This window comes from Nycticebus coucang, chromosome 17 (assembly GCF_027406575.1).
Source record: "Nycticebus coucang isolate mNycCou1 chromosome 17, mNycCou1.pri, whole genome shotgun sequence".
NCBI lineage: Eukaryota > Metazoa > Chordata > Mammalia > Primates > Lorisidae > Nycticebus > Nycticebus coucang.
In genome coordinates this window covers 59,003,451-59,030,259 of record NC_069796.1, presented here as the reverse complement: position 1 = coordinate 59,030,259, position 26,809 = coordinate 59,003,451, and the positions used below count along the sequence as shown (strand labels likewise).

Here is a 26,809-nt window from a genome sequence, read left to right as displayed (position 1 = left end):
GTGGCCCACAGCCAAACACTATTAGCTCCAACCAGCTCAGTGGTTCAGTCTGGGGCCCTAGACAACACCCAAAGTTCTTGGCACTCCTGCTCAAGCTCTCCCCAAGGCAGTTCAACTGAGTGCCAAGTCCAAAAACACCAAAACAGTTCACAGTGGCTAATTTTAAATCGGCGCCTGGACCTCTGTAAGTGCTGCACACGATCAGCCATTGGTGCCCAGACCTCCGTACGAGCTGTGGCATGATCAGTGATAGGCACCCAGACCTCCGAAAGTACTGTGCACGATCAGCAATCTGCCCCTGCCCAGACCCTGGTAAGAGCTGCGCCACCAGGCCTCCAAACACCCTGACTAGGAACTCCGTGAGCCGTGCAACCCCACGTCTTCCCTTCTGTACCCTCCCTGCCTCCACACCGGCCTGCTCCTCTGGCCAGGGACTCTGGAAGCTGTATGCCCTCTGGAGCCCTCCTGCCTCTGTGCAAAGCCCTTCTCCTGGCCAGAGACTGCTGGAGCCTTGGGCCTGCTGGGCCAAAGTCACTGGGCACCAGGCACTCCCAGAACTGTGTGTACCACCCCCCACCCTGTTGCTGGATCCAGGTGTGTCACACTCCGGAGCTGCTCCCACAACCAGAACTCCCTGGCTGGGGCAGCCCGAGAGGAGCTACACAGGGTCACTCCCTACAAAGATCCAGCAACAATAGAGTGATCTCGTTGGGGTCTAATCTTGAGAGACACCTCCCTAACTCTGAGGACGGCCAGAGGCAATAGTGAAAAACAATCATGAGGCAAAATCAACAGAAAAACTCTGGCAATATGAATAATCAGAGTAGATCAACTCCCCCAAGGATCAATGGGGCAGACACAGCACACAATCCCATGCACAAACAAATACCTGAGATGTTAGAAATTGAATTCAGAATCTGGATAGTAAATAAGATTGAACTAGAATTCCAAGCAGTAACCCAAAAGATATCTCAAGAATTCAACAAATTCAAAGACCAAATGACCAAAGATTTTGACACATTGAGACAAGAAGTTGCAGCCCTCAAAGATCTGAGAAACACAGTAGAATCCCTCAATAACAGAATGGAGCAAGCAGAAGAAAGGATTTCTGACATGGAAGACAAAGCTTTCGAATGCTCCCAAACTCTCAAAGAGGAAGAGAAATGGAGGGCAAAAACAGATCACTCTCTCAGAGAGCTCTGGGATAATTTGAGGAAAACTAATATTTGTCTTATAGGGATCCCCGAAAGCGACGAAGTGGATTCACAAAGCACAGAGTCTCTTCTCCATGAGATTATGAAGGAGAACTTTCCAGACATGCTAAGAGATTCTGAAATTCAGACAGCAGACAATTTCAGAACTCCAGCACGACTCAACCCGAATAAGACATCCCCCAGACACATCATAATCAATTTCACTAAAGTCAATATGAAAGAGAAAATTCTGAAAGCAGCCAGACGAAAGAAAACCATCACCTACAAGGGGAAGAATACTAGAATAACTGCAGATCTCTCTGCTGAAAGCTTTCAAGCTAGAAGAGGATGGTCATCAACTTTTAATCTACTAAAACAAAATAACTTTCAACCCAGGATTCTGTACCCAGCTAAACTGAGTTTCATTTATGACAGAGAAATTAAATATTTTAATGACATTCACATGTTGAAGAAATTTGCCATAACTAAACCAGCTCTCCAGGATATTCTCAGACCTATCCTTCATAAAGACCAGCGTAATCCTCCACCACAAAAGTAAACCCACCCAGAAAATTTTGATCAAATTCCAACTTCCACAGTTGAAAAAGGATTAAAAATGTCCACTGGACTCTTGAAAGGCTTATCAATATTCTCAATTAATGTGAAAGATTTAAATTGTCCTCTAAAGAGGCACAGGTTGGCTGACTGAATAAAAAAAACTCAAGCCAGATATCTGCTGCATACAAGAATCGCATCTTACATTAAAAGACAAATATAAACTCAAGGTGAAGGGATGGTCATCTATACTCGAGGCAAATGGAAAGCAGAAAAAAGCAGGTGTTGCAGTCCTATTTGAAGATGCAATAGGCTTTATACCAAACGAAATAAGGAAGGATAAGGATGGACACTTCACATTTGTTAAAGGTAATACTCAATATGATGAGATTTCAATTATTAATATTTATGCACCCAACCAGAATGCACCTCAATTTATAACAGAAACTCTAACAGACATAAGCAACTTGATTTCTTCCAGTTCCATAGTAGTTGGAGATTTTAACACTCCTTTAGCAGTACTGGATAGAAGCTAAGCAAAGAAATTTTAGATTTAAACTTAACCATTCAACATCTGGACTTCACAGACATCTACAGAACATTTCATCCCAACAAAACTGAATGCACATTCTTCTTATCAGCCCACGGAACATACTCCAAAATCGACCACATCCTAGGCCAGAAATCTAACCTCAGCAAATTAAAAAAAATAGAAATTATTCTTTGCATCTTCTCAGACCATCATGGAATAAAAGTTGAACTCAAACACAACAGGAACCTGCATACCCATACAAGAACATAGAAGCTAAACAACGTTATGCTGAAGGATAGATGGGTTATAGACAAGATTAAGAAGGAAATCACTAAATTTTTGGAACTAAACAACAATCAAGAAACGAATTACCAGACCCTCTGGGATACTGCAAAGGCAGTCCTAAGAGGGAAATTTATAGCACTTCAAGCCTTCCTCAAGAAAACGGAAAGAGAGGAAATTAATAACTTAATGGAACAACTCAAGCAACTGGAGAAGGAAGAATACTCCAACCCCAACCCAGCAGAAGAAAAGAAATAACTAAATCAGAGCAGAATTAAATTAAATTGAAAACAAAAGGATTATTCAACAGATCAATAAATCCAAAAGTTGGTTTTTTGAAAAGATCAATAAAATAGATAAACCTTTGGCCCACCTAACCGGGAAAAAAAGATTAAAATCTCTAATTTCATCAGTCAGAAATGGTAATGATGAAATAACAACAGACCTCTCAGAAATTCAAAAAATCCTTAACGAATATTACAAGAAACTCTACTCTCAGAAATATGAAAATCTGAAAGAAATCGACCAATACCTGGAAGTACACCATCTACCAAGACTTAGCCAGAATGAAGTGGAAATTTTGAACAGGCCTATATCAAGTTCTGAAATAGCATCAACTATACAAAATCTCCCTAAAAAGAAAAGCCCAGGACCAGATGGCTTTATGTCAGAATTCTACCAAACCTTTAAAGAAGAACTAGTACCTATATTACTAAACCTCTTCCAAAATGTAGAAAAAGAAGGAATACTACCCAACAAATTCTATGAAGCTAACATCACCTTGATCCCTAAACCAGGGAAAGAACCAACAAGAAAAGAAAATTATAGACCTCCCAGCTGCTCGGGAGGCTGAGGCAAGAGAATCGCGTAAGCCCAAGAGTTAGAGGTTGCTGTGAGCTGTGTGATGCCACGGCACTCTACCCGAGGGCGGTACAGTGAGACTCTGTCTCTACTAAAAAAAAAAAAAAAGAAGAAAATTTTAGACCAGTATCACTAATGAATATTGATGCAGAAGTATTCAATAAGATCCTAACAAACAGAATCCAACAACACATCAAGAAAATTATGCACCATGACCAAGTGGGATTTATCCCGGGGTCTCAAGGCTGGTTCAATATACTTAAATCTATAAATGTAATTCAGCACATAAACAAACTAAAAAATAAAGACCATATGATTCTCTCAATTGATGCAAAAAAAGCGTTTGATAATATCCAGCATCCCTTCATGATCAGAACACTTAAGAAAATCAGAATAGAAGGGACATTTCTTAAACTAATAGAGGCCATCTACAGCAAACCCACAGCCAATATCAGAAAAAAGCAGAAAAAAGCAGGGGTTGCAATCCTATTGAATGGAGTTAAATTAAAACCATTTCCACTCAGATCAGAAACCAGGCAAGGTTGCCCATTGTCTCCATCGCTCTCTAACATTGTAATGGAAGTTTTAGCCACCACAATTAGGGAAGAAAAGGTGATCAAGGGTATCCACATAGGGTCAGAAGAGATCAAACTTTCACTCTTCACAGATGATATGATCGTATATCTGGAAAACACTAGGGATTCTACTACAAAACTTTTAGAAGTGATCAAGGAATACAGCAATGTCTCAGGCTACAAAATCAACACCCATAAATCTGTAGCCTTTATATATATCAACAATAACCAAGCTGAAAAAACAGTCAAGGACTCTATTCCTTTCACAGTAGTGCCAAAGAAGATGAAATATTAGGGAGTATACCTAACAAAGGACATGAAAGATCTCTATAAAGAGAACTATGAAACTTTAATAAAAGAAATAGCTGAAGATGTTAACAAATGGAAAAACATACCATGCTCATGGCTGGGAAGAATCAACGTTATTAAAATGTCTATACTACCCAAAGCAATATATAATTTTAATGCAATTCCTATTAAAGCTCCACTGTCATATTTTAAAGACCTTGAAAAAATAATACTTTGTTTTATATGGAATCAGATAAAACCCTGAATAGCCAAAACATTACTTAGCAATAAAAACAAAGCAGGGGGAATCACGCTGCCAGACCTGAGTGAGACTATACTACAAATCAATAGTGATGAAAACAGCATGGTACTGGCACAAAAACAGAGAAGTAGATGTCTGGAATAGAATAGAGAACCAAGAGATGAATCCAGCCACTTACTGTTATTTGATCTTTGACAAGCCAATTAAAAACATTCAGTGGGGAAAAGATTCCCTATTTAACAAATGGTGCTGGGTGAACTGGCTGGCGATCTGTAAAAGACTGTAACTGGACCCACACTTTTCACCATTAACTAAGATAGACTCTCACTGGATAAAAGATTTAAACTTAAGACATGAAACTATAAAAATATTTGAAGAAAGTGCAGGGAAAACTCTTGAAGGAATCGGCCTGAGTGAATACTTTATGAGGTGGACTCCCTAGGCAACTGAAGCAGTATCAAAAATACATTACTGGGACCTGATCAAACTAAAAAGCTTCTGCACAGCTAAGAATATAGTAAATAAAGCAAGTAGACAGCCCTCAAAATGGAAGAAAATATTTGCAGGTTATACCTCCGATAAAGGTTTAATAACCAGAATTCACAGAGAACTCAAATGTATTAGCAAGAAAAGAACAAGTGATCCTATCTCAGGGTGGGCAAAAGACTTGAAGAGAAACTTCTCTAAAGAAGACAGATGCACGATCTACAAAAACATGAAAAAAAGCTCATCATCCTTAATCATCAGAGAAATGCAAATCAAAACTACTTTGAGATATCACCTAACCCCAGTAAGAGTAGCCCACATAACAAAATCCCAAAACCAGAGATGTTGGCATGGATGTGGAGAAAAGGGTACACTTCTACACTGCTGGTGGGAATGTACACTAATACGGTCCTTCTGGAAGGATGTTTGGAGAATACTTAGAGATCTAAAAATAGACCTGCCATTCGATCCTATAATTCCTCTATTAGGTATATACCCAGAAGACCAAAAATCACAATATAACAAAGACATCTGCACCAGAATGTTTATTACAGCCTAATTCATAATTGCTAAGTCATGGAAGGAGCCCAAGTGTCCATCGACCCATGAATGGACTAGCAAATTGTGGTACATGTATACCATGGTATATTATGCAGCCTTAAAGAAAGATGGAGATTTGACCTCTTTCATGTTTACATGGACAGAGCTGGAACATATTCTTCTTAGCAAAGTATCTCAGGAATGGAAGAAAAATTATCCAATGTACTCAGCCCTACTATGAAGCTAATTTATAGCTTTCGCATGAAGGCTATAACCCAACTATAGCACAAGAATATGGGGAAAGGGCCAAGGGAGGGGAAGGGAAGGGGGAGATTAGGGTGGAGGGAAGGTAATAGGTGGGGCCACACCTACGGTGCATCTTAGAATGGGTACAGGCAAAACTTACTAAATTCAGAATACAAATGTCTACATACAATAACTAAGAAAATGCCATGAAGGCTACATTGAACAGTTTGATGAGATTATTTCAGATGGTATATGAAACCAGCACATTGTACCCCTTGATTGCACTAATGTACACAGCTATGATTTAACAATAAAAATAAATAAATTTAAAAAAAAAAGAAAATATATGTGGAAATGCAATGGCCCTGGGGCAGCGGTATGCCTGGTAATTTTCTAGGGCCTTATACAGACAATGGGGAGTACATCACATTTTATTCTAAAATTGATAAAAAGCCTTGGAGAATTTTGAATAGACGAATCATAAGATCACTTATATTTTGACAGTGTGGTAAATAGACTGAGGGAGGACAAAAGTGAAAGCTATTTCAGAAGTCTAGCTAAGACATATAGTGGTGTAGCCTAGGACCATAGCAGTGGGAATGGTAAAAGTTAGTCACATTTAGGATTTACTTATTTTTAAACAGAACTAATAGAAAAGGCTGGTATGGTAGTTTTGGTGAAGCATGCAGAAAAAGGAGAGAAAATCTCCTTTGACTTGAGCCTTTGCAAAAATGAGTGAAACATAATTGACTAAGGATGTCTACTACTGTTGGATATGGGGATCTGGAATGCAGAGAAGAGGTTCTTCCAGTGTGATTTCTGGGTGATATCTGATTGAGAGGACTCAAGAATTGAGTCCTGGGGGAATCCAGATGATAAAATGTGCCAAATGCTGCTGAGGAATGGAGTAAAACGCAGACTGGGAATGACCACTCAAATCAGTAGTGTAGGACAAACTAGTGTCCTTGGGGGAAAGAAAAGCCTGACTGGGGTGTGATCAAAAGTGTATGGATTTCTTCAAAGAATAAATTGATATGTGTGTGTTGGGGGCAATGGCATGGGGAAAGGAACCTGTAAATTAAAAGGTAATTAAATGACACATCAACCAGACCAAAAGGATGGAATCTGAGAGTATCTGAATTCAAATACCAACACGATATTTGATGATATTAAAGAATTATCAATTTATTTTTAAATGAGACAATGATTCATGGTTAGGAGAAAAAAAAGAAACTTTTAATTTTTAAAGAAGCACACTGAAATGTTTAGAGATGAAATGGTGTCTATGAAAAACTGTTGAAATTTGGTGGTGAATATACTGTTCTTTCTAGTTTTGAGTGTATTTGGAATTCTCCATAGTAAGTTTTAAAACATGAAACTAAGGCTTATTTTTAAAATGGTAAAGCTGATAACTGTTATCAGCATAACAACCTTGTTTTTTATGGGTAAAAAGCTTTTGTAACACTCCTGTGAATTTAGAAATTTATGACACTTCTTGTGAAAATAACCTCCAAAAGCAATCTTTAAGTCTTTTTTTTGAGACAGAGTCTCACTCTGTTGCTCAGGCTGGAGTGCATGGCCTCAGCCCAGCTCACAGCAACCTCAAACTCCTGGACTCAAGTGATTCTCCTGCCTCTTATGTCTAATTTTTTTAAAACTTGTCAATTCATTGCCTGGAGATCTTATAATAGACGTCTCTGAATTCCTAAATGAAAATAAAAGTGAATATATTATCCATTCACAATCATGTTCACAAATATTTCCAGATTAAATATATATATGTATATATAAAATAGCAAATAATTAGAATCCAATCTCACTTCTTAAACGTTAATGGGGTTACAGTTAATGTAATTAAAAAATACCTGCTTCTTTGTGTTTTTGAATTTTTATGTTAAGACTTACGGGTGTCTCGTTTAATTTTACACATTAAATAGAAAAAGAAAAAAGAAGTGGAGCTACCAGCTGCTACATTTATTGACTGACAGTACAAAGAGGTCAGTTCTATAAACCTAGCACTATGGGAGGCCAAGGAAGATGGATAAGGAGTTGGACACCAGCCTGAGCAAGAGTGAGACACCATCACCACTAAAAAACAGAAAAACTAACTGGGCATTGTGGCAGGTCCCTGTAGTCCCAGCTACTTGGGAGTCTGAGGCAAGAAGATCGCTTTAGCCCAGGAGTTTGAGGTTGCTGTGAGTTATGTCTCAAAAAAAAAAAAAAAAAAAAATGTACAAACAAGGGCAGAGCTGGTGGCTCACGCCTGTAATCTTGGCACTCTGGGAGGCCTAGACAGGAGGATCCCTTAGGCTCAAGGGGTTCCAGACTAGTCTGAACAAGAGCAAGACCCCTTCTCTACCTTGTACTACTAAAAATAGAAAAAATTAACCAGATGTCACGGCAGTTGCCTGCAGTCCCAGCCACTTGGCAGGCTGAGGCAGGAGGACTACTCCAACCCAGGAGTTCGAGTTTGCTAAGGCCTAAACTGACACAATAACACTCCAGCCCTGGGCAACCGAGGAAGATCGGGTGGGGGAAGGGGCGGAGAAAAGACGGGGAAGGGCGGAGAATTACGCACGCGCACTAGCGAGCGGTGGGTCTGAGGCGGGACTAGAACCTCAGTTAAAGGCCAGCTCTTGCAGCCAATCAGAGGCAGTGTCGTTAACTTGTTCCTGGAGAAGGCTCTCGGCAGTCGGTTTCGCCCGCCGTGGAGAAGGTGGTTACGCGGCTAGACTGAAAGCTGAGGTGAGAGGGCGGTACCGGCTTGAGGCTCCCGCCTGCGTGCGTTTCTCTTTCCCGACCCTGCGGGTTCCTCTGCGCTGGGCTGGAAAAGGGGGAGGCCTGACGAGGTGCGGCTCCTGAAAGCGCCGGCTGGCCTCCCCTTCCCGCGTCTCTGCGGGAGCGCGGCCTGCCTGCGGCTGACGGACGACGCGGGTGGGACGGCCGGCGGAGGGGCCTCCGTGCAGGTCGGGAGGTTAGGAAGCCGCGGGTCTGGTCCCCGCCCGGCTGGTTTTCTAAGCTGTATGGCGTTGGCGAATCATTTGCCCTCTGGCCTTTTGTGAAGTGGGAATAACCATCTCTGCGCCTTCGTCCTACGGGTAGCAGTTGCGAAATCAGCTGAGTTCATTGGGCGACCGGGGGAGGGTAAATCCCAGGCGTAATCATCAGATTCATCTAGAGAGGTTTAATATGTGACATTCCTGGGGGCCCATTCACAGTAGACAAAAATCAAATCGCTGGGGGTGGGCCCCCGACATAATCTTCGTTTGGTGAAACCCCGCCACTCTCCGATAGAGCAAACACTAGAAAGTGGATCTTAAGTCAGGAACCAGCTACAGTGCTTTGTGCTGGTTTTCACTAAAATAAGACCCCTATCACTTTTGAAAAGGGCCATCTAGAGACGTGTTAGAGAAACGTAATTTCTGTAATATGACCAGGTTTGTGTTTCTTTCTTTCTTTTTTTTTTTTTTTTTTTTGAGACAGTCTCAATTTCTTCTCCAGGCTAGAAGGCCCTGGTGTTATAGCTCACAGCAACCTGAAGCTTCTGGGTTCAAGCGATGCCCCTACGTCAGCCTCCGGAGTTGCTGGGACTACAGGCGCCCGCCACAACACCTCGCTAATTTTTTTATTTTTAGTATAGAGACGAGTCTTGCTCTTATTCAGGCAGGTCTCCAGCTCCTGAGCTCAAGGGATCCTCCTGCTTAGGCCTCCCAGAGTGTTGGGGTTACAGGCCTTAGCCACCCCACCCAGCCTACCAGTTTTTAATGTACAGTTAGAGGCTTAGTAATTTAGGAGAACTTTTGGTTTGCAGTTGAAAGGAGCTGGGATAAGAATTCCTGTACCATGTACTAACCTTTTGATCTGGTGGAACACTTCCCTTCCTTTCAATGTCAAAATTGAAATCGATAATAATACTTGCAGAATTGTTGTGATGGTTATATAAGAAAGGATATAAAACAGTGGTACCTGCCATGCAATTAGCCTTTGGAAAACAGTAACTTAAGTGGAGGAGCACAGAATAGAATTCCACACCTAAAAAGACTTGAGTTGGGTGAAACCTGGGCTCTAAAATTTTATTGGCTGGGTGGATCCTCAATGCCTTAATCCTAACACTCTGGAAGGTAGACGTGGATGGATTGTTTGACCTCAGGAGTTGGAGACCAACCCAAGGCAGAGTGAGACCTCTATTAAAAAAAAAGAAAAAGGAAAAAAATGTTATTTTGAAACACCATAACAATATTAATTTCCTGATTTGGGTAATTATTCTGTGGTTATAAGAGAACATTCTTGATTTGAGAATGCACACTGAAGTAAAGAAATGAGAAACCAATAAAGTAAATGAGGGACAGTGTTAACATTTGAAGAATCTAAGTGAAGACTATGATTCTTTGTGTACTCATGCACATTTTGTAAATCTGAATTTATGTTAAAAATTTTAAAAGTTGATTTGGACTATTTGCAGCTAAAATGCGTCATAAGGAAAACAATGCTTAAATGTTTATAAACACCCTTTCTCCTTTTTCCTAAATGGTTGTATAGTATTAGAAAGAGCTCCTATTTAATCCAGCCCTCATTGAGGATGCAATGGATTATTTCCAACTTTTCCAGACAGTGCTGCATTAAACATCCTTGTGTACATCTTTGTGTGCTTATACAAGTGTTTTTATAAAATAAACCTCTAGAAGTGGAATTATTGGTTCAAAGAACATCAGCAGTTACAATTGTGATATTGCCAAATTAAATTCCAAATATATATTTGTTTCCTTTTCCATCAGTTGTACATGAGAATTTCCTATAGTCTGTTGGCTGGTGTTGGCCTAACATCTAAGGCAGCGGTTCTCAACCGGTGGATTGCAACCCCTTTGGACTGTATTAAAGGTTCACAGCATTAGGAAGGTTGAGAACCACTGATCTAAGGGGAATTTATGCAGTGATCATGATGGCAGCTTCTACTGTGAGAGCATGGTGAGTGGGAGCTCTCCACCCCAGGAGGCTTCCTTGCTTGCTGTGCCAGGATAGCTAAGGGCCTGCTTCTGAAATTGGGATGACCACTCTGAAGAAAAGTGGAATGTGCCCTCTGCTGAAATTCAGAGCCTGTCACATAGGAATGGTTCTAATATCTGCTGAATGATGGAATTAATTGAAATTTGTTAGTCTGTTAGTTGAAAAAAGTCCTGAGGCACACCAACACTAAAGTTTAGATAGAAAAGGAGAGACAGAGGTAGTAAAAGGAGATAAAAGGGTGTGTCCAGGGAGGAAGGAGGAAAACATGAAGGTCAGAGTCAACAGAAGTTGAGGGTGGAGAGGGGTGTATTGAGAAGAAAAAGCCTGCTGATGAGATTAAGATGAATGCATAAAATAATTAGATTTGGTTATGTAATTCTTAATGACTTTGAGCACTTTTACTGGAGTTGATGCGAGTTGAAGTCAGATAGAATGACAAAAGTGAATACACAGAAGGCTGGTTATGCAGTGAATTACAGGTTGGTATAGCCACAGTAACTGATGTTGTCCATGATTTCTGCATCATTCTATGCACTACTGTAGCTTAGTGGAAAGCCGCCCTCAGTACCTTTCAAATTCTAAACATAGTACCGCTCCTAATATGTTACTTGCCCCATCCTCCACTTACGTTGGAAGGTTTAGTATCTTGAAACATCACTCTGAAAGAGCACTTGAAGATCTTCTCATGGGATGATATATACCTAGGCCTAAAATGGAGTAAATTGAGGTTATTGTAAATATAAAGTTATAGAGTACACTGTGACAAAAGGGGTATGGAATTGAATCATCATTTCATCCAGGAACCTTGGATAGTACCACGTGTCTGGAATTTAGCATTGTTAATTTTATCAAGTGGTAAGTGTTTGCAATTGGAAATCAATCTGTAATATAAATCTATAAAGCAGAAGTGATTGTAACATGAAATTGGGAGACAGCATGTGAGTTTGGTTATAGAGGAGTAGAGAAGTAAGTGGGGCATAACTGGTGGGGGTGGAATCCAGAAGATTTTCTTTATAGATGAAAATATGATAGCAGGCGTGTCCAATCTGTGGCCTGCAGGCTACATGCAGATTATGGGAGGACTTTTTTGCTTATCTGTGGTGGCAGATACTATGAAAAGTATGCAGAGACTTTTTTTTTTTTTGCTCATCAGCTTTTATGAGCATTTGTGTATTTAATGTGTGACCCAAGACAACTTTTTTCTTGCACTTGAGGCAGAGAAGAAAAAAAGGTTGGACTCCCCTGCCAGCATATTTTTTATGCTGATGAAAGAATTGAGGAGAGAAAGAAAAGTATATGGATGGTTGAGAATATCATGCCTAATTAGAAAAGGATGGCAAACTTTTAGAAACTAAGATCTTCTTTTCCTGGGCCCAAACTGCCAGGAGAAAAGGAAGAAAATATTCTGTAGTCACTTAATGTAATGGGTTTGTTTTATAGCTCTACTTTAAAACCTTTGTCTATATCTGTAGGTCTTGATCTTCCACAATGGGTGAACCACAGCAAGTGAGTGCACTTCCACCACCTCCAATGCAGTACATCAAGGAATATACAGATGAAAATATTCAGGAAGGCTTAGCTCCCAAGCCTCCCCCTCCAATAAAAGACAGTTATATGATGTTTGGCAACCAATTCCAGTGTGATGATCTTATCATCCGCCCTTTGGAAAGTCAGGGCATTGAACGACTTCATCCTATGCAGTTTGATCACAAGAAAGAACTAAGGAAACTCAATATGTCTATCCTTGTTAATTTCTTGGATCTTTTAGATATATTGATAAGGAGCCCTGGGAGTATAAAACGAGAAGAGAAACTAGAAGATCTTAAGCTGCTTTTTGTACATGTGCATCATCTTATAAATGAATACCGACCTCACCAAGCAAGGGAGACCTTGAGAGTCATGATGGAGGTCCAGAAACGTCAACGGCTTGAAACAGCTGAGAGGTTTCAGAAGCACCTGGAACGAGTAATTGAGATGATTCAAAATTGCTTGGCTTCTTTGCCTGATGATTTGCCCCATTCAGAAACAGGGGTGAGAGTAAAAAGTGAACCAATGGATGCCGATGATAGCAACAACTGTATTGGGCAGAATGAACGACACAGAGAAAATTCAGGTCATAGGCGAGACCAGATTATAGAGAAAGATGCTGCCTTGTGTGTTCTAATTGATGAAATGAATGAAAGACCGTGAAGGATGTTTCTCTTTCCTCTTTTTTGCTTTTGATGCATAGCTCATATGTTAGTTTTCCTTTGGATGGTGTTAAGAGAAATACAACTAACAATGTAAATGGTTTTGGGGGCAGCGCCTGTGGCTCAGTGAGTAGGGTGCCGGCCCCATATGCGAGGGTGGTGGGTTCAAACCCAGCCCCGGCCAAACTGCAACAAAAAATTAGCCGGGTGTTGTGGCGGGCGCCTGTAGTCCCAGCTGCTCGGGAGGCTGAGGCAAGAGAATCGCGTAAGCCCAAAAGTTAGAGGTTGCTGTGAGCCGTGTGACGCTACGGCACTCTACCCGAGGGCAGTACAGTGAGACTCTGTCTCTACAAAAAAAACAATGTAAATGGCTTTTAGTCTTGACACTCCAACTACTTTTAATTATGAGATGTCATAGGTAGTAATTTTGCTGTATAACAAGTATGGCCAAGGAGCAGCCTTACAGTAAGAGTAATCACTTAAAAAAACAAAGTGTATGCTTATGCTGCTGTTGTGTGAGACATTCCTATTTTTTTGCAGTTCCAGTAAAACATTGAAAATAACGTCAACAATAGCAAGCTTTCATCCTTGAAAAGATTTATCATTTGTTTTAAGAATGATCAAGGATAGCAAACTGTAAATGTGAAACTATGGAATCTTTAGACTTAATTCATTAAAAATTTTAAGCTACAAGAAGTAGTGAAACATGTTAATAGTGAGGTACCCAGTAGAGTTATGAAACAGGAACTTTATTTTTCCTCATGATTGCCCTGTAAGCCCACAATCTCAGCCTCTTCTTCCTGAGCTAGATGGAATCTTAAGGGGTAGTCTCAAGTCATTTTTTCCCCAGGCATTCAGTAATAAGTTCATTGGTCATTTTCAGTTACAAGTACTCAGTAATTATGTCATTAACTAAACATTTTTTTCATGAGTGCTGCTAGGTCAGAGATAAATAGTTCCACATACATTGTGTTATTCCACAGTGTCAGACTTTCTTTTGATGCTATTTCAGTTATGAGTCATGAGCTATATGCAGTTCCTAAGGATGGATTCTCCTTAGTACTACCTGTTCCCTAGGTAGTCAGAATCTCTAACACAAAGGCTCAAGCTATTTCACAAGTCAGGCTTACAGATTAAAATTTACATGTTAAAGTAACTTTTTTTTTTTGATACAGAGTCTTTGATGCTAGCCTTTCATAGAGTGCTGTGGTGTCATAGCTCACAGCAACCCCCAACTCTTGGGCTCAAGTGATCCTCTTACCTCAGCATCCCGAGTAGCTGGGACTGTAGGTGCTCACCACAGTGTCTAGCTATCTTTAGAGACAGGGTCTTGCTCTTGTTCAGGCTGGTCTCACAACTCCTGAGCTGAAATAATCCACTCACCTTGGCCTCCCAGAGTGCTAGGATGACAGGTTTGAGACACCAAGCTATTGAAATAAAGTAGCATTTAATATCAAAAGAGGAAAGGAGGTTAATGAACTAGTCCACAGAAAGTGACATGGACAAGAAGAAGGTCCTGGGCTGATCGTGTCAATTCACTATCAGGGAAACTGCCAGCATCTGGAAAGGGGGAGTGTTTGATTTTGGCAGAGCTTTCTGGGACAGGTACCTAGTTGCCTATCACCAGGGACAGCAAGGCTGTCACCATAGAGACTACCCTACATATTTTCTTCAAAGCTAAGCTCAGCCTTAAGGCTGGAAACCTACAGTGGGAAAATGAGTGATGACAGATTCCTGCTCCTCTATGAGGTAAGCTGCTAAGATAGGGATGCCCATCTAGGGACTATGTTTCCCCAGGAAATGTAGACTCCCCTTGCTTTATGAGGCCACATGGACTAAGTTCTGGGTAGTGAGATAATGGGTATAGTAATCTCAGTGTTTTTAGATGATCCTCCAATTGTCTTCCTTTTTGCTGTTTGGATAACCATATTCAGGAAGTCACTGAAGAGGGCAGACATTGTCAGTTTGGGTTTTTGACTGGGAGGATGTAAGTCCTTTCATTAACTCCCATTCTCCTCCAGCTAATAACTTTATGTGAGCACTTCCCTACCTCCTCCCTTCTGCCACTCCACTAAGTTGTTGGTGGAGAGTTGGCCCTCTATCTGAGAATGTCTGCCTGCCCTTAATGTAGGCAAGTGGTTCTCAAAGTGTGGTCCTGGACTAGCAGCATTAGTATCCCCTGGGGACTTGTTAGAAATGAAGATTCTCTGGCTCTACCCCAGACTTTCTGAACCAGAACACTCAGGGGGTAGGACCCAGCAAGTTTTCTTTAAACAAGCTTTCTATGTAATTCTAATGTGTACTAAAGATTAAGAACCACTGATAGAGGTAATGTCTTTTACCAGATGTCCACTTTTGTTTCCTCTCTTGGTCCCTAGTTTCTGACATAGGAATTTGCTCCATTGAGGTCTCATTGGCCCTACAGCTAGTGAAATTCAGTTTAATATAGCTATAGGCCACTTCTATGTGAAATGTTCATCTTTAGCTCGGTGCTAGCCACATACACCTGAGCTGGCAGGTTCGAATGCAGCTTAGGCCCACCAAACAACAATGTCGGCTGCAACCAAAAAATAGCTGGGTTTTGTGGTGGGCACCTGTAGTCCCAGCTGCTTGGGAGGCGGAGGCAGGAAAATCGCTTGAGCCCAGGAGTTGGAGTTTGCTGTGAGCTATGATGCCACGGCATTCTACCCAGAGTGACAGCTTGAGGCTGTGTATCAAAAAAAAAAAAGAAGTTTATCTTTTGCCTTCAAAGATGCATGGAGTGCAGACACCTCTTTATCAGATAGGCAGCTAATTAACTAGTCTTCCATTTTTTCCTGTTATGTGTTTGGTGTAGACCTTTGGGCTGTAGGGACTCCAGAGGGCACAGTCCAGGCTCTTGTAAGCTTAAACTGAAGGTGAGAGTGTCTCCCAATCCCCCTGTGAGGGAGCAAGGTGGAAATTGCATTGCACTTGAGTATCTCTTTCCTTTGATTCTTAGGAACTTTGAGGAGGATGTTGTGCTGAGGTATAAAGTGAGTTTCTGGCTACTTTAAAACCCTCTGCATGTAAAAGCCAAGGAATCACATAGTTTTATAAGTCACAACAGTTACATGCATTTGTGTGAGTAGTGAGAGGGTTTAGGAATTAAAATGCCATGGGGAATCTTCCTCAGTTTAGACCTTTGGAGGATTTGTTTGTGTAGGTCTGTGAGTGGGACCTGACATAAGGGTGCTGCTGATACGAACTGTGGAATGAGAAGCACTAGTGGTCTGATAGTTATCACAAGTTTAGAAGCTTCTGGCTGGGTGTAGTGGCTCATGCCTTTAATCCTAGCACTTTGAGGGGCCAAGGTGAGAGGATTTCTTGAGGCCGGGAGTTGAAGACCAGCCTGAGAAAGAGTGAAACCCCATCTAAAAAAAAAAAATAGAGAAATTAGCTGGGGATGGTGGCATATGCCCCCATAGTCCCAGCTACTTGGGAGGCTGAGGCAGGAGTATTTATTGCTTAAGCCCAGGAGTTTGAGGTTGCAGTGAGTTATAATGATACCACTGTGCTTTAGCCAAGGCAGCAGAGTAAACAACAGAGAAAATGAATGAGGCCAGGCATGATGGCCTGTAATCCCAGCACTTTGGAAGTCTGAGGCAGGAGGATCACTTGAGGACAGGAGTTCGAGACTAGCCTAAGCAAGAGTGAGACCCCCATCTCTATAAAAAATAGAAAAATGACTGGGCGTGGTGGCTCATGCCTAGAATCCTAGCAATCTGGGAGGCTGAGGCGGGTGGATTGCTTGAGTTCACGAGTTCAAGACCAGCCTGAGCAAAAAGCGAGACTGTCTCTACTAAAAATAGAAAAACTGAGGCAAAGGGATCGCTTGAGCCCAAGAGTTGGAGATTGCTATGAGCTATGATGCCAGGCACTCTACCCAGGATGACAGTTTGAGACTCTGGTCTCAAAATAAATAAATAAAATAAAAAATAGAAAAATTAGCTGAGATAAATTAACTGGGCTGTGCACCTGTAATCCCAGCTACTTGGGAGGCTGAAACAGGAAGGATCACTTGAGCCCTGGAAGGAAGAAAAGAGTAAGGAAGACACCATGGCACTCTAGCCCAGGTGACAGAGTGAGACCCTCTTTCAAAAGCCAATGAGTTGATTTTTAATGCTCATAAATTTGTGTCTTAACCACTCAGCCATTACAGCACCCTCAGAAAAATCTTGCTTCCACATTATGTTTCTATTGCCTGTTCAAAGCACCTTGCCTACATCATCTTCTCTTTTCAGGGTTTATTTATACGTTCACATTTGTTAAGGGCTTTAGAAGGCAACTTAAACTTCTATGCCGTATTCCAGAGAAAAAGCTTGTGCTGGGGCTTGAGGTCACTAGAAATGGTAAGTGCAAATGTCTTCATGGGGAAATAAAAAGTTGGCATAATTTGGATGAGAAAGACTTATGGCTGCAACATAGTGGGGGAGGAGAGTGGTTGGAGCTGGACAATTAGATGAAGGCAGATGTCCAAGTTTTACAGGGCCAAGAGAAAGAGTTCACTTTTTATCCTAAATCTGATGGGAAACCAATTGCAAACATACTAGCCCAGGTGACAGAGTGAGACCCTCTTTCAAAAGCCAATGAGTTGATTTTTAATGCTCATAAATTTGTGTCTTAACCACTCAGCCATTACAGCACCCTCAGAAAAATCTTGCTTCCACATTATGTTTCTATTGCCTGTTCAAAGCACCTTGCCTACATCATCTTCTCTTTTCAGGGTTTATTTATACGTTCACATTTGTTAAGGGCTTTAGAAGGCAACTTAAACTTCTATGCCGTATTCCAGAGAAAAAGCTTGTGCTGGGGCTTGAGGTCACTAGAAATGGTAAGTGCAAATGTCTTCATGGGGAAATAAAAAGTTGGCATAATTTGGATGAGAAAGACTTATGGCTGCAACATAGTGGGGGAGGAGAGTGGTTGGAGCTGGACAATTAGATGAAGGCAGATGTCCAAGTTTTACAGGGCCAAGAGAAAGAGTTCACATTTTATCCTAAATCTGATGGGAAACCAATTGCAAACATACATAGCAAGTTGCTGTGTTTTAATCACTACATAAGAGAGCCATTTTATCCTGACAACGAATGGCTGAGTGTTTAAGATACAAATGACATTGGTATCATTTTTACCCTCGTATTATAGCTTCTCCACAGGATTGTGCTAAAGATTGAATGGCTACAAAGCAGCACAATTTATGGTACTTAGAAAGCTATCAAAGGTCAGCTAGTATCCTTCTTACTGAGTTTTATGTTTGATACAAAGAAGAGGCTCAGAAATTATGTAATTTACCCAAGGTCCCTCAACTAGTGAATGGCCAAGCCCGAATTTAAACTAGGGCATTCTGGTGTCAAACCTAAGCACTCAACTTTCATAGTCATTACCTCTCCATTCCATTACAGTTATAGAGGTAAATAGGGAAGTCAAGAGCAGAATCCAATATTCTGACCCCAGATTCCATGTGAGTAAGCAGGCTGTGATAGTGGACTGAAGCAGGAACAGATTTGCAGATGGAAATTGTGAGTTCCATTTGACCATAATGAGGTGCTTACTCCTTCACTTAGGCTTCTGTGAGTACCTTAAGGGTATGCTTACTACTTACAGTTCTGATCTTCCTAAAAAACGCTAATACCTAAAAAATAAAAGGTATCCCCATTTTATGAGTAATGAAAATTGAAGGTTAAAGTTTTTATTTGCTCAGCATGGAATATAGGTTAGGAATTGGCAAACTCGTTTGTAAAGATCCAATAAATGTTTTAGGTATTGAGGACAATACAGTTTCTGCTGAACTATTCAACTACCACGGTTCAAAAGCAGCTTTATACAATGTGTAAACAAATAAAGAGTGCTGTTGTCCAACACTGCTTTTTGTATGGACACTGAAGTTTGAATTTCAGTAATTTTTCCATGTGAAATACTGACTTTTCCCAACCATTTATGCAATCATTCTTAGCTGTGTGAGTGCAAAAATCAGACAACAGAGGGCAGCACCTGTGGCTGAAAGGAGTCGGGACCCGGCCCCATATGCCGGAGGTGGTGGGTTCAAACCCAGCCCTGGCCAAAAACTGCAAAAAAAAAAAAAAAAAAAATCAGACAGACTGAATTTGACTGATGGCCCATGATATAAGTGATTGGATTCTAAATCCTGGAGTATGAAAACAAAGCTATACTAATAAAAACCTCAGAAATAGGCCACGTGTGGGTGGCTCATGCCTGTAATTCTGGCACTCTAGTAGGCTGAGGTAGGAGGAGCCTGTGAGCTCAGGAGTTGAAACCTGCTTTTACTAGAAAAGGAAAAAAAAAAAAAAAAAGAAAGAAAAATTAGCCAATGTGGCAGGCACCTGTAGTTCCAGCTACTGGGGAAGCTGAAGCAGGAGGATTGCTTGAGACCAGGAGTTTAAGGTGAGCTAGGCTCCTATCATGGTACTCTAGTTTAAGACAACAGAATATGACTGTTTCAAAACAAAACAAACAAACCCCTCAGAAATACAAATTATAAAAGCTTTTTTATAGAATTGTGCTAAGGATTGAATGGCTACAAAGCAACACAATTTATGATACTTAGAAAGCTATCAAAGGTCAGCTAGTATTCTTCCTACTGAGTTTGTTTTGAAAAGTTTTATTTCATTTTTAATTGGCAATAAATAAATATATACATATGAGGTACAATGTGATGTTTTAATACATAAATACCGTACTGATTCTTTTGTTTTACATACCATGGGCACTTAGAATTGAATATTTATTAGTTTCAAGATGCAATGTAAAAGGCTACCAGCAAGTGGCACTCTTACCTCAATTTTAAGAGGTAGCTGGCTGCAGAAACAGCACTAAAATGAAGAAAACCAGAGGCACTGTTCATGATACCCCAACTATATGCTTTAACTCTGAGTAGTTAGGGTCAAAATTGAATCATTAAATACCCAGTTGGTATCTGTTGAATTAGAGAATTGATTGGTGTTGGAAAACACCCAAGAATGCTAGAATTTGGGCTTCACTATTTATGAGTTGTGTATCTTGGTTTAGCACGTTAATCTCCATGAAACTCAATTTCCTTGACTATGATAAATATAGTACCCATCTATAGCATAGGTACCATCTAATGTTAAGAATGAAAGAAAGGACACGATTATAAGAGGGACTTTACCTAACAAATGCGATCAGTGTAACCTGGTTTCTTGTACCCTCAATGAATCCCCAACAATGAAAAAAAAAAAGAGAGAAAAAAAGGAAAAAAAATAAAATAAAATCTTGGGGAAAGAAAAAAAAAAAAGGAAGAATGAAAGAAAGACTCATCTTACTTCTTTCTGAAATTCATTTGCCTCCAAGCAACGTAGTCAGGTCTCAGGCCTACTAACCACCAGTGCAAAAGCATCTCACCTGAAAGGGCTGTGGGGGTGCCCAACAGGCCTACCGGGTGCTTGAGCCTGGGGTTCTGAGGTACTGCTACTTTCAGAGGTGAGTGATAAAGAAGAAGGTGCAAATAATCAATAGGGGAAAGAAAGAAAGGGACATTAGTATAGATTTTATAGGCAGTAAAAAATAGTAAGAAAATACTATGGGTAAGTTTACTCCAATAATTTGAAAATTTAAATGGACAAATTCTTAGAAAATTACCAATATCAGTTTAATAATAGGAAACCTAAATAATTTTTTTTTTTTTTTTTGTAGAGACAGAGTCTCACTTTACTGCTCTTGGTAGAGTGCCATGGCGTCACACGGCTCACAGCAACCTCCAGCTCCTGGGCTTCTGTGATTCTCCTGCCTCAGCCTCCCGAGCAGCTGGGACTACAGGCGCCCGCCACAACGCCCAGCTATTTTTTTGTTGCAGTTCGGCCGGGGCTGGGCTTGAACCCACCACCCTCAGTATATGGGGCCGGCGCCCTATTCACTGAGCCACAGGCGCCGCCCCCTAAATAATTTTCTAATCTAAATCTAAAGTAGTTTTGCTGGCAAATCTACCAGAAAAAAATACACACACATATACACATGCAAATAAAAAATAATTGTAGTCTCATACAGACTCTGTTAGAGAATCAAAAAACAAGAAACATTTGCCAACTCTTTTTATGATGCTCATATGAATGAAATATTAGCAAATTGAACCTATGTAAATATAGAAGGTAATGTGTTATGACTAATTTGTGTTAATCTCAGGAATATAGATTAGAGCATTAATATAATCTATCACATAATAGACTAAGGAAGAAAAACTACTTGACATGTGTAAAAGGCATTTATAAAATTTAGCATCTATTCATGAAAAAGAAAAAAAACTTAGAAAATTAGGGATAGAAGAGAACTTCCTTAATGTAATAAATGGTAGCTACATAAAACTTAGAGCATGTATTATGCCCATGATGAAAACTTTTAACTTTTTCCTTTGAGAGCTGGAATAAAACAATGATGTCTGCTATCAAAACTTCTAGTAAGTATGTACTAGATTTTCTAACTAATATAGTTGGGGGGTGGGGAGGAAGTAGTGTTGAAAAAGAAGAAGCTGGCTGGGCATGGTGGCTCATGCCTATGATCCTACAACTCTGGGAGGCTGAGGTGGGAGGATTCCTTGAGGTTGGGAGTTTGAGACCAGCTTGAGCAAGAGTGAGACCCCATCTCTACTAAGAATAGAAAAAATATCTGGGTGCCTATAGTCCTAGCTACTCAGAAGGTTGAGGCAGGAGGATTACCTGAACCTAGGAGGTTAAGGTTGCTTTGAGCTAGCCTGAGGCCATGGCACTCTAGCCTGAGCAACAGAGAGAGCTAGTGTCTCAAAAGAAAGAAAAGAAAAAAGGAAGAAACCAAACTGTCATTATTTACAGAAAATGATCATATGATTGTCAACAGAAAACTTAATGTAATCCACAGGTAATTTTTTTTTTTTTTTTTTTTATTGTTGGGGATTCATTGAGGGTACAATAAGCCAGTTGCACTGATTGCAATTGTTAGGTAAAGTCCCTCATCCACAGGTAATTTATTAATTAAGAGTTTACTGATTGCTGAGAAAAATTCAGAAATAAATTTTATTCACTATAACAGCAAATGAAATTAAAAAATTAAGGTACTGTGTAAAATAGCAGTAATGTGAAGTAGCAGGAATAAATCAAGAAATAAGTTGAATACTTCCATAGAAAAAAATTTTAATCTTTAAAGAAGTATTAAAGTATTAAAGAATCCATCTGTGAAAGATCTGGAGAACATAACAAATGGCCTCTAGAAATTAAAAACTTTTAGCCATAAGTGCTTTGACCTACTTTATCAAAACCCATCTTACTTCTGTGACTCACTGTATTGCACCCTTCACCAGCACCGAGAGAAGTCAGAGTGGAATAAATGACCTTGTGTTAGTCTTGCTCTCTTAAAATCTGTGCACATAGGCCTTAGCAGTTTGAAAACTCTGCTGTTTAGCTCCTCCATCTCTTTTCCTCTAACTTTTAAGACTATTCCTTTTATTGGTCATATAAAAACTTCCTTCTTCAGAGTTGAATGTATAATATTTCTGCGCATGGACAAGCTGTATTTTAATCTCTCATTTTTTTATTGGTTGAATAAACACAGTTTTACCCCCCACCAAAAAAGAAGTATTAAAGAAAATATAAATATGAGGAGAGATTGGCACACTCAGCATTGGAAAGAGGCCAAATTTATTCCAAATTGATCTGTGGATTCAATGCAAGCCAACCAGATTTCCACCAGGTTTTTTTTTTGTTTGTTTGTTTGTTTGAGACAGAGTCTCAAGCTGTCACCTGGGTAGAGCGCCATGGTGTCATAGCTCATAGCAACCTCCAACTTGGGGCTTAAGTGATCCCTCTGGCCTTAATTTTTTCTGTTTTTAGTAGACTTGGTCTTGCTTTTGCTCAGGCAGGCCTCGAACTCATGAGCTCAAGCAATCCACCTGCCTCAGTCTCCTAGAGTGCTAGGAGTATAGGTGCGAGCCACTGTGGCCTGTTCAGGGTTTTTTTTTTTTTTTTAATTTGATAAGGTGATTCTAAAATTTATGAGAGGAGCCAGACACTGTGGCTCACACCTGTAATCCCAGCACTTGGGGAGGCTGAGATGAGAGGAACAGTTGAGGCCAGGAGTTGAAAATCAGCCTAGGCAACACAGTGAGACACCTCCCATCTCTGTAAAAGTTTCAAAAATTAACTGGGCATAACTGGGCATGCTTGTAGCCCCAGCTATTTGGGAGGCTGAGGTAGGAGTATCCCTTGAGCCCAGGAGTTGAAGGTTGTGGTAGGCTATGATGATGTCACTGCTCTATAGCTTGAGCAACAGAACAAGATTCTGTCTTGGAAAAATTAATTCATTCATGAAATTTATGGTAGGTATGAAAAGTCTATATATCCAGATGGCCTTGAAAAGGATGAATGGGAAGACTTGCCTTATGTAATAACATCTATGATTATGCTACTGAAATTAAAACATATGTTGTATTGGCAGATAGATAGATAAATACACTGTTGGAACACAATAGAGAGGAAACAAATTTATGCCTATGTATTTTTTTTCCCAGTCCTATCTCTTAGAAATAAAAGTTGTATATATTAAGGTATACAATGTTATGTTTTGATATACATGGTGAACTGGTTACTATAGTCAAACTAATTAACATATTTATCTCTTTACGTAGTTACCTTTTTTCCCCTTGGGGGAGAGTACTGAAAATTTATCTGTAATTTATTTTTGTCAATTGATATAATAATTGTACATATTTATAGGGTAAATATTGATGTTTTGATGCATGCAATGTATAGCGATCAGATCAGTGAATTAGCATATTCATCATCTCAAATATTTACCATTTCTTTCTGTTGGAAACACTCAATATTCTCCTTCTACCTATGCGAAACTGTATGTTATTGTTAACTATAGTCATCTGCAGTAGCATAGAACACTAGAACTTATTCTTTGTATCTAGTTGTAATTCGATGTCTTTCAATAAATGTCTCCCTATCCTACATCCTTTCCATCTACCATTTCTGGCCTCTAGTATCCTGTGCCCTACTTGTTAATTCTGTGAGATTAACTTTATTTTAGCTTCCACATATGAGTGATAACATACTGTGTTTAATTTTCTGTTTCTAAAAAAGAAAAAAGAAAAGAAAGAAAATAAATGTTTGAGTCATCATTTGCACATTTTTAAATTGGATTGTTTACTTTATTGTTGAGATGTTTGAGTCCCTTGTATATTCTGGATATTAATCTCCTGTTGCAGGAATAGTTTGCAAGTATCTTCTCCCATTCTGGAGGTTATCTTTTCACTCTGTTGTTTATTTTGCTGTGCAGAAACTTTTTAGTTTTTTAGTTTGATATAATCCCATGTGTTTATTTTTGTCTTTTTTGTGTGTGTGCACAACAGTGTCTCACTCTGATGCCCAGACTAGAGTGCCACGGTCAGTCTAGCTCACAAACTCCTGGGCAATCCTCCTGCCTTGGCCTCCTGAATAGCTGGGACAACAGGCACCTGCTCTGACACCTGGCTAATGTTTTCTATTTTTAGTAGAGACAGGGTCTCATTCTTGCTCAGGCTGGTCTCTAATTCCCGAACTCAAGGAATCCTCCCTTCTCAGCCTCCTAGAATGCTAGGATTACAGGTCTGAGCCACTATGCTCAGCCTATTTTTGCTATCATTGCCTGTGCAGTTGAGATCTTATTTATAAATTCTTTGCCCAGACCAATGTCCTGAAGCATTTTCCCTATGTTTTCTTCTAGTAGTTTTATAGTTTTAGGTCTTACATTTTATGTTTTTGATCCATTTTGAGTTAGTTTTTGGATAGCAGAGGGGGTAAAGGTCTAGTTTTATTCTTCTGTATATGTATTTATACTTTCCCCAGCACTATTTAGTGAAGAGACTGCCCTTTCTCTACTGTGTGTTCTTGGTGTCTTTCTCAAAAATCTGTTGGCTATGTATACCTAGATTAATATCTGGGTTCTGTATTCTGTTCCATTGGTCTGTATGTCTGTTTTTATGCCAGTACCATGTTGTTTTGGTTACTATAGCTCTGTTGAATAGTTTGATTCTGGTAATGTGATGCCTCTGGCATTGTTCTTTTTGCTTGAGATGGCTGTGGCTACTGAAGATCTTGTCTTTCATGGTTTCATATAAATTTTAAGATAAAAAAATTTCTGTGAAGAATGTCATTGATATTTTGATAAGATTGCATTGAATATGTAGATTGCTTTGGATAGTACATATAGGGCAATTTTACTTTTTTTTTTTTTTTTGCAGTTTTTGGCTGGGGCTGGGTTTGAACCCACCACCTCCAGCATATGGGGCCGGCACCCTACTCCTTTGAGCCACAGGCACTGCCCAGGGCAATTTTAATAATACTAATTCTTTGGATCCATGAACATGGATTGTCTTTCCATTTGTTTGTATCTTCTGTTTCTTTCATCAGAGTTTTGTAGTTTTCTTATAGCAATCTATCATCTCCTTTATTAAATTTATTCCTAGGTATTTATTTTTTGTAGCTTTTGTAACTGAGATTAACTTATTGATTTCTTTCTCAGCCTGTTAGTTGTTCCTATATAGAAACATGATGGATTTTTGTATGTTGATTTTATATCCTGCAACTTTACTGAATTTGTTTATCAATTCTAAGAGTTCTTTGGTTTTGCATTCAGGGTTTTCTTTATTTAGAATTATATCATCTTCAAACAGGGACAATTAGACTTCCTCCTCCAGTTTGGATACCCTTTATTTCTTTCTCTTGACTAGGACTTCCAGCATTGTGCTGAATACGAGTGGTCAGAGTGGGAATCTTTATCTTGTTTCAGTTTTTAGAGGAGAAGCTCTCAGCTTTTCCCCATTTAGTATGATGTTAACTGTGAATTTGTCATATACAGTCTTATTGTGTTGAGGTACTTTCCTTTTACACTTAATTTATTGAGACTATTTTTTATTATGAAGGGATGTTGATTTTTTTCTAATGCTTTTTTGCATCTGTTAAGATGATCACATGGTTTTTGTCCTTTATTCCATTGAAGTGATGATATATCACCTTTATTGATTTGCATATGTTGAATCATCCTTGCATCTTTGGTATCAACGCCCCTGATCATGGTGCATCACTTTTGTAATGTGTTGTTAAATTTGGTAGTATTTTGTTAAGGATTTTTGCATCTGTGTTCATTAAGGACTGTCATTTTCTTTTCTTTCATTTTTTTTTCTTTGTTATATCCTTGTCTGTTTTTAGTATCAGAGTTATGCTGGCCTCATAAAATGAGTTAGAAAAATTTCCCTTCACTTCAATTTTCTGTATTAGTTTGAGAACAATTGATATTAGTTGTTTTTAAAGTTTCTGAATTCACTGATGAAGCCATCTGGTTTTAGGCTTTTCTTTACTGGGAGAATTTTTATTCTGACTCAATCTCTTTACCTGTTACTGGTCTGTTCAGGGTTCCTGTTTCTTCTTGGTTCAGTGTTGATAGGTTATATGTTTCCAGGGATTTACACATTTCCTCTAGGTTTTTTAATTTATTGGCATATAGTTATTCATAGTAGTTTCTAATGTCATTCCTTTGTCATTTATGATTTTATTTATTTAGGTCCCCTCTTTTTAATTTTAGTTTCTACAGTTAATGGTTTACCAATTTCATTTATCTTTTCAAAAAAACCATTTTTTGTTGATCTTTTGTATTTTTTTAGCCTCAATTTCACTTATTTCTGATCTGCTCTTTATTATTTCTTTCCTTCTACTGATTTTATGTTTGGTTTGTTCTTGCTTTTCTAGTTCGTTGAGCCACATCATTAAGTTGTTTATTTGAAATCTTTCCAG

General features: G+C 39.5%; 1 protein-coding gene across 1 annotated transcript; it reads left to right on the top strand.

Moving 5' to 3' along the window:
• Nucleotides 1-8,441: 8,441 nt before the first annotated feature.
• Nucleotides 8,442-19,696, top strand: MED7 (mediator complex subunit 7). The gene is made up of 2 exons (XM_053566860.1): nucleotides 8,442-8,565; nucleotides 12,297-19,696. The coding sequence occupies exon 2, from the start codon at nucleotides 12,313-12,315 to the stop codon at nucleotides 13,012-13,014; it is 702 nt and encodes a 233-aa protein (XP_053422835.1). The 5' UTR covers nucleotides 8,442-8,565; nucleotides 12,297-12,312; the 3' UTR covers nucleotides 13,015-19,696.
• Nucleotides 19,697-26,809: the final 7,113 nt, after the last annotated feature.